Raw genomic sequence first — 8,612 nt, forward strand, 5'->3', positions numbered from 1 at the left:
AAAAATACATGTAATCGAACTATAATTTTATAAATCAAAATTAACATAAAAAAGATAATAATAAAAATTTTACTAATAAAAGTAAGCACAAATTAAAGGAAAGAGAGTCAATCTGTAGAGAACTTTTGTTGAAGATATATTTTTTAGAGCTTAACTTTTAAATTATATAATTTGTTCAAGAAAAAAACTACTTTTAAGATTAGTTATTTGTCTCTATATAAATTTAAATTCTACCGAGTTATTTTATTTAAAAATAATTAGATTGAAAAAGAGTTAAATAAATCATATGTTTAAATGACAAGCAAATGGGCTAAACAAACACCATGCACGGCTGGACTGTCTCACTCAATTATATTAAGGATGTTCAAAATATAATATATAGTCATATAAAGTAATATTTGACTAATATACATAGCGTAATTTTTTTGATTCTTGACCATCCTTGATATAGGTGGCCACTGCTCGGCTAAAAAAACATAATCACAACATAGTTTAAAAAAATACAGTAATATGAAAATCATGGAAGAAAAACAATAACAGCATGATTATACGATAATCGAAGCAAAATAGATAAACAATAGCGTGGATTCATTTTCCATATATCGCGCATTAAAATTACTTAAAAGCCAATCATTGAGCAACGTGTAAAACATGCATCGACCAGGTTATAAACTTTAACCATGATCCCTACTTCACCAAATCAAATCTACACTAATCACGTACTATTATCAGCAGCTTCAAATGCCATTAATACCCCTCACACTATCAATAAATTTACTATACAAAAAACACACTACTGAAATTGCAATAATAACACACACCCCACCCTACTGAACCGGTCCCACTTCTTCACGTTACACTTATTCTAAGTGGGCCCGACTAGTCTAAATGGAAAATAGCTTTCTAACTAGGGGTAAAACAGGAAATAAATAATTTAGGAGTACCTATTACTAGTTACTAGCATTTATTGGAAGAGAATCCAATGAGAGAGTTTTTCAGGTCGAAACTGACACGTGTCCCCTGCTGTTGAACATTACCGATAATTGACAGCGATGACGACGTTGGAGCAAAAGCGAAACAGAAAGTTCCCGACGAATCAACCGGTATCAGGTAATTTTTAGCCGGTAACGGTAACTCTTTCCCGTTAGAGAAATGAAACGACACCGTTGGAACTTCCACGCTTTTCATCGATTTCAAATCATAGCATGTGTCGAATAACGCCACGCTGTTAGTTGACGGCAAGTGCCTCGTTCCTTTCACGAACTCGTCACGGAGCGTGTTGTACACGTCCGTCTGAAGCCTCGTCACCGCCGTTCCGGAATCGATAATCACGCCGCCGTCGCCGTTATCGCTCACTTTGAAAGCTGACGGAGGAACTGAAAGCAAATTCCCCGCGACGCTGAGTCCCGTTAATTCCAGGTAATAGAATGTGTCGAGCTTCGAATTCCGGATTAACGGAGCAGTCACGGCGTCTGGCGATATCACTCCGCCGAACTCGAGAGTTGACGTCGAGTCCGAGTCACGATCCACTAAGCAATAAGAGAAAGAAGAAGCATTAATCTGTGAAGGAAATGATAACGCGCCGCCGCCGAGACCTAACAATCCAGCGGCGCCGACGAATAAACCTTCGTTATTATGTCCACATCCGATAGCTACATTCTCAACCGAAGCAGAGCCTCCAAAGGTAACTCTTTCCGTCACAAAATCGCCAACGGTGTACGAGCCATCGCCGTAGGAGACCTCATAAAGGCACGTGTCGTTCCTACATTCAGAAACATCAAGCGATTGGCACTGCTTTGTATCACAAGTGAGCGGCGAAAATGTAGAAGACGAAGCCGGCTCAAAAATCGGATCGGCTTGCTGGTAACAATCAGCGCAAGGCGCACACTGGATCCAGTTCACGTCACTTCCAGTATCGAGCACCATATAAACTTGATTTGGCGGGTGACCGATGCCAATTCGTGAGAAATACTCGCCGCTTCCTTGACTAGTCCCTGAAATAATCGGCCCTTCCAATTCCTCGGCTTGAAACTCGACTTCAACCGGTTTAAGATCCGATTTAGTAATCCGTTGTACAACCAGATCTACACGAGTTTGAAGCGATTTGACTCGAGCTGAGTCACGCTCCAGTCGAGCTAGTGTAAGTGAGTTGTAATCTCTATGTGAAGTACCACGTACTGATACTCGAGAATGCAGTTGAAGACTCAGCGAAGAAGACGATGACGTAGAAATGACATTTTCATCTTGTTTTAGTGATTTTACAGCTTGAGATGAATCCACTGAGAACGGGTTCAGGGTTTTTTGAATGGAGGATGGAACGCTAAGAAATGTTGTTCTTGAAGCATCTGGAGTTGTACGTGAAAGAGCTGTGACGAATAACAGAACAAGGAAGAAAATGGAGGAAGTGGAATTGGAAGTGGCCATTGTTGAAGGGTGAGAGAAAGTGGAAAACAGAGTGAGACTGGGACTGTGGGACTAAGCTTGGATTTATATATTCTGAGGAAAGAGAAACATGGTTGTAGAAAATTGAGAGTAGATAATTAGAAATTATGTTATAAACTTTTAAAGAAAGTCGCGTTGGACTTGTTGGAGGAGACAAAGAAGGGTAATATGAAGAAACAAGCTTTGAATGAGGTTACCTTTGAAAGAGTTTATTAGGTGATTATAAAAAAAATTCCTAATAAACTTTAATTGACAATTTATAAAAAATGATAACTAACCTATCAAAATTTATTGGTAATGTAAAAAAAGTTTTGTAGTATCGACATAATGTTTATGAAGTAACTTAAATCCCTTTGGAGTTGGTTTGGTTAATGGAATAAGAATATTAATCACAATATAAGAGGTGAGATAGATAATCCATGGGATATCCTATAATTATAATCACATGGGATAACCCAGAACTTTAGGGTCCGTTTGATTTAAGGGGGTTAGTTGGTATTTTTATATAAATTTTGAGATTAAAATTATCTCGTATTTGATTGGGGGTATTAATTAAAATTAGTATTATTTTTATATCAAAATTTTGATATAATTTATAATGAATAAAAAGGTGCAATTGATTATCCAAATTATACTCCCTCCGTCTCAAATTATCTGTCATGATTTCTAAAAATAATCGTCTCAAATTATTTGTCATTTTAGAAGTTCAAGACAAAATTAATTATTTTTTCTCATTTTACCCTTAGTAGCAATTGTGACGAATAACTTTATTCCTAATCTTATCTAACCTGGATCATGATGTGCCTGCACATCCATTTCAACATTCTCCTGCTACCTTGCAAAATAGTAAAAAATCCCGTCTAATTAATGCTTCAAATAAAGCTCTTCATTGCATGTTTTATCGTGTCTTGCATTAAAGAAGAAAGTAAAGGGGTTTAATCAAAGGAATTAATGCGTTGTACTTTGGTAGTTGCTATAGCGTGTGAATCTTTATTGACCAGTAATTGGATTGTGGTTATTAATCATGTCTTACTATTTCAATAACAATGTGATTTCACCGGCCAATGTCCTCAGTTTAGTAATCAAAATGTAACAATTATTTTAGTTAAGTATGTAAAGAAGTTGATTAGGGAATAGTATTGTTGTACGAAGATAAAACAATTTAGCCACCTTTTACTCCACCACAAAAGGATGGTATTTCAAGTAGATTTCTGTTTTAAGAGGATTTTGGGCAAGTGGGGTTGGTTTGATGTAGTTGAGCATATTAAGGCGGATTGATGAATGAAATGGGGCCAAAATGTGGGAGATTTTGGAGGTCAAAAGATAGCACATTGGAATGATGGAAATTATCAAAGTGGTGAAGCTGAAGCAAAGGCCATGACCTTTTGTTGGTAACCTAAGCATAATTTCTGTAGACCTAAAGAGTAGAAATGATACAATCGAGTATGCAGGTAACTCGGCGTACAAAGTATGTCGTGTTTATATAAAGTTCGAGTAATGACCGCACTCCATGTAAACAATCTGCCTTAATATAAATATTAGTTGTTATTTTTTTATGACTCGAACTCGTGACCTATAAATCATACGGAAATAACGTTACCGTTACTCCGAGATACCATCAAAGGGTATGGTGAATAATTTAAATTTTAAGATTTTGAGTTCGAGTTTTAAATATAAAGAAAATTATTGATAAGAAGCATTTTGTTCGAAACTATTAGGCATGAATTCGAATTTAATCGGATATCAAATGGTTAAAAAAAGAAAAAGAGTAAAAATGATGTGATTTTTCTTTTTAGACTTTGGGGTGATTATTTTGTCAATGTGATAGTGATTTTCATTGTCTAACGAATTTTATGTTGTGTGATGATTAGTCAAAGAGTTTAAGTGATCAACTTTTTTGACGTGAGGTTTCTCATGTCTTGTTCCATAAGATTGTATGTGCATTTACATACACAATGATATAATATATAGAACTTATTACAAATGATGAGCACACATTAAACTATCTCAATTTGTCTCTTCTTGTCATTATAGTAGAAATTATAGAAAACTAAACGTGATTGGAGGAGAAATTTTTGACAATAATACCAACTTTGACATTATAAAAAAAAACGCTACGTGAAGAAAAGGTGAAATCATACTCTAACCAAAACTATCAAATTTTTAGTCTAACTTTAAACTTTGACATTCTTCTCCTATCAATTTATAGTTCAACCATTGAACGGTGATTTTATGTGTAAACATAAGAAACTAATATTAGTATATATTGGAATTCTGACTCTAGCTTAAAACACATGTTATAACAACTCTTTTATAAGTGAATAATAAATGTTGTACACGTATTTTGTAACAAAAATAACAACTTAAACAAAGTACAAACATGGTGGTAAGGCACACAAATTTCAAAAAATTTAACAATCCATTTCACTAATTTCATAATAAACTTACAATAATATCAATAAAATTTTGTTATTGCAACTTGAACTCTAAGATTATCTATTTTATTGCTATTTTTTTTATAACTTAACTCACAAAGTCATTTTTACCTTTTTTGTGGCAAACCTTTATTTATGGTCCCCATAATTTAAATGGTGCACTTGAATAAGTATTTGCATTTCACTTTCTTTTTTCATTTGAAAATGTTAAGTAATATTCCTTAGTCCCCTTGCTTTCTTACAATATCTTATTATTCTTGTGAAATAAACTATCTCTTGGTCTTTTAGCTTGAAGTTGATCAATGAAACTGGATGTTCTTCCCTCTTTTTCCTAGTTTTCCTTTGTTTATTTCTTTTTCTTTTTAAAAATCCAAAAAAGAAAATAAAAGATAAAGCTATTACCAAAACTCCTCATTCAACGTACTAAAGTATATCTGAATAAACTTTGAAAAGTAAAGGCAATCCCTTCTGTCAATGTTCCCAAGAATCTTTGCGTTCTGTTTCTTACACGTAACACTTTGGTCCCTGACCACTAAAAAAGGTGGATAGTATTTTTTAACGCCAGATGTCTCGAGTTTAAATTCTAAAACCGCAAAAGATCTTATTTTGCCAGATCCTTTAATGGATATTAGGCGGCAAAAATTTAAATTAATTGGGACTTCAAAATGAGCCTCGAACACCAAGCAGAAAACAAAAATACACTTTGATTCCTCTGCTATTTTCTTTTCGATACACTATTATAAAAGGTTAGTCCGCGAGGATAATGAGGACATATGGGATATTTAGTGAATAATTTAAGTCCAAAAAAAAATTAACAAAAGAACTAACAAATAAAATAAAACAAAACAAAACAAAAAAGAAAAAAGGGATAAGGAATTGAAAGAAAAGGGCCGAAGCCCATTAGAACATATCTGCCAATTGAAAAGGGTTGGGGGAAGGGGAACGAAGCAAAAGCTTCAGAGAAACGAAAAAACAAAAAACGAACAGAGAAGGAAAGAAAGAAAAGAGAAAAGAAGGAGGAACTAGCTGATGATGCAGTGCGTTGGAACAATAGGTATAATTGTTGAGGAATCTTAAGCACTGATTGTGTCTTACGGGTATTACTTGAGTTTCTTCTTCTTCTGCTAGATTTTAATTTCGATTCTCATGATTGGAAGATTCTACAAAGTAATAGAAATTACACTAGTCATTCACACAATTGAGAATTTTCTTCCTAAAGAATCGATAGAACTTTATGAAATTGGATTAATAAATTATATGAATAGGTTGGAGTTGATAGATTAGTAATTACTCATATGTGGGTAAGTATAATTCGGCGAATTAAGAGTCAATTATGAAACCTCGAGGGTTGGGTATTCTAAATTAGCTATGAATAAGCCTAAACAAGGAAATTAACACGAGATCGATATTATGTAATTATAGATTAATTGGAGGAATTTGTACGAATTGCTCGAGGTAAAGGATTTGGTATTTCGGCACGAGTACTGTGAGTAGTAATCTTACCGCAATTTGTGTTTTCATAACTTGCATGATTTACACTTGATTTTTAATATGAATATGTTACCGATTATTTTGAGTTGCATGTGGGACAAGTCTTTTACTCGATATGATACCGAAATAGTTATTTGAGATGATTACCGTTATTTTAAATATTCGTGTTGTCACTAAATATGTTTTACCGTTACTTGAATTTACGGTTATCGAAATAAAATTACATGATTTGATAAGAACCGAAATTTTCTATATTGTTTTAAAATATTTTCTTATGAGTATATACGGATTTACAAAGACAAGTATAAATGGAAGTAGACTTTGAAGGATCCCGTAGCTAACGGCGGGTTCGTTAGACCTGATTTCCCTCGAGTAGGTAGAACTAGCATACCGTTACCGATTTTCCATCGAATAGGGACTACCATTATATTTGACTTCTTGCGAAGAAGTCCACAGTTATACCGATTACATGATCCATTTATTGAAACCTCCCAAACATGAATATTGATATTACACAGTATTTACCGAGCTTATTACCGAATTGTCAATTGATTTATATTACATGAAAAACATAATGATACTGATTATTATTTATTGTTTCTGAAAGTGCATTCTTATGATATTTTCTGTTTAAAATATATACTAGCATGTTTTCTGACTTGTCGCCAATAAAAACGGTTGTGGTTTAAGTGTTATTACTCACTGAGATAGCGACTCATTCCCCGCTAATTTTTTTTTACAGAGACAGCAGTTGACGCGGGCGAGGATTTCGTTAATTAGAGCGCACGGGTTGATAGTTCTTGATGAGCCTCGCACTTGTTCGCGTGGGCGGAGATTTTATTTATTGTTATGGTCTTTTCTTTGAACTCTTAGAGTCGCTCCATAGTCATTCTTTTAGTATCTTGAGTATTCTTTTGTTATTATAGACTTATATTGAGTATCACTCATTCTTATCAAAGTTGGAGATACAGTAGTATTTCTAGTTGTTAGTGGGTGGACTATTAATGGTAGATATTTATTTTGGTTAATTGATAAATTCATTATCGTTTGAATTGATATTAGGACGTTTGGTTGTTGATTTGAGACAGAGAAATTTTTGGGATAGTCCAAAAACAGGAAAAATTCTGTCCGATTTTCTGTAAAATACCGATGAGGCTTACTTGGGGGCACTTGCTCCTAAGTGCCGGTCATGATCCTAAATTGGGTCATGACAAAGTTGGTATCAGAGTTTAGGCTTTAAGTGCCGAGTCATGGAGCAATGTTTAGTAAAGTCTTGTTCATGGGTATGTAGGCGCCCATACTTATGATCTTGAGGCTACTGAACATCTAGGAATATTTTTCCTTCTTTCATTCTTTGATCGTGCATTGAGATAACTTGAGATTGAATTTGGAGTATTTCTTTCGCAGATGGCTAGGACACGCACACCTTCATCTGTTGGATGTGGTGCTAGACGTGGTACTACCTGGGGTAGCGGTCAAGTTGGGGTTCATCAAACTAGAAGACAGGCTGCTCCTCAACCTGAAGTTGGGAACATGGGTCAACCCCAAGCTACTATGCCATATCAAGTGCAAGAACAGGTGGTTCTGGACGCTCCATTACCAGTGCCAACTGTTGTACCTATTGTTGCCTTACCTGCAGACGCAATGGCAAGGTTATTGAATGTGTTAGAGGCATTGATGCCTACTCAGGGTGGAAGTTCAGCTCCTCAGGCTACTTTACAGACACAAGTACCTGCACAGACTCAGACTTTTGGGAATAAGGAAGTATCCCTATAAGAGTTCCTGAAATTGAAATCACCAAAATTCACAAGTTCTGATAATTCAGCAGATCCTCAAAGTTTCTTGGATGGGACACTCAAGTCATTACGTGCTCTAGAATGTTCTAGAGATAGAGTCGTGGAGCTCGCAACATAAAACTAGAGGATATGGCCAATACATGGTATGAAACTGTGTTGCTGGGAAGGCCATCAGGAGCAACACCACTGACATGGGACGAGTTCACTAAGTTATTCATGAATCATTTTCTTCCAGACAGCCTGATGCAAAAATTTGCTAGAGACTTTGAGAGATTGGTTCAGACTCCAGATATGGATGTGTCAACATATAACACCAAGTTTTGTAAACTGGCCAGATATGCTCCTTACTTAGTGCCCACCGAAGAAGCTCGAGTTTAGAGGTCTGTTGATGGATTGGTTGGTCGTCTATACACTGCAGTAGACCCGCAGATGAAGACTTTATCCTACT

The 8,612-nt window shown here is 35.3% G+C and overlaps 1 protein-coding gene across 1 annotated transcript; it reads right to left on the reverse strand.

Annotated features, from left to right (window-relative positions):
- Positions 1-567: 567 nt before the first annotated feature.
- LOC107778804 (protein ASPARTIC PROTEASE IN GUARD CELL 1) lies at positions 568-2,580 on the reverse strand. The gene has a single exon (XM_016599114.2). The coding sequence runs from the start codon at positions 2,422-2,424 to the stop codon at positions 958-960; it is 1,467 nt and encodes a 488-aa protein (XP_016454600.1). The 5' UTR covers positions 2,425-2,580; the 3' UTR covers positions 568-957.
- Positions 2,581-8,612: the final 6,032 nt, after the last annotated feature.

The sequence above is a fragment of the Nicotiana tabacum genome, chromosome 24, assembly GCF_000715075.1.
Source record: "Nicotiana tabacum cultivar K326 chromosome 24, ASM71507v2, whole genome shotgun sequence".
Taxonomy (NCBI): Eukaryota; Viridiplantae; Streptophyta; class Magnoliopsida; order Solanales; family Solanaceae; genus Nicotiana; species Nicotiana tabacum.

What these genes read in the sequence shown, in the direction of transcription:
- LOC107778804 (XM_016599114.2), bottom strand. Translation starts at nt 2,424, where the DNA reads ATGGCCACTTCCAATTCCACTTCCTCCATTTTCTTCCTTGTTCTGTTA.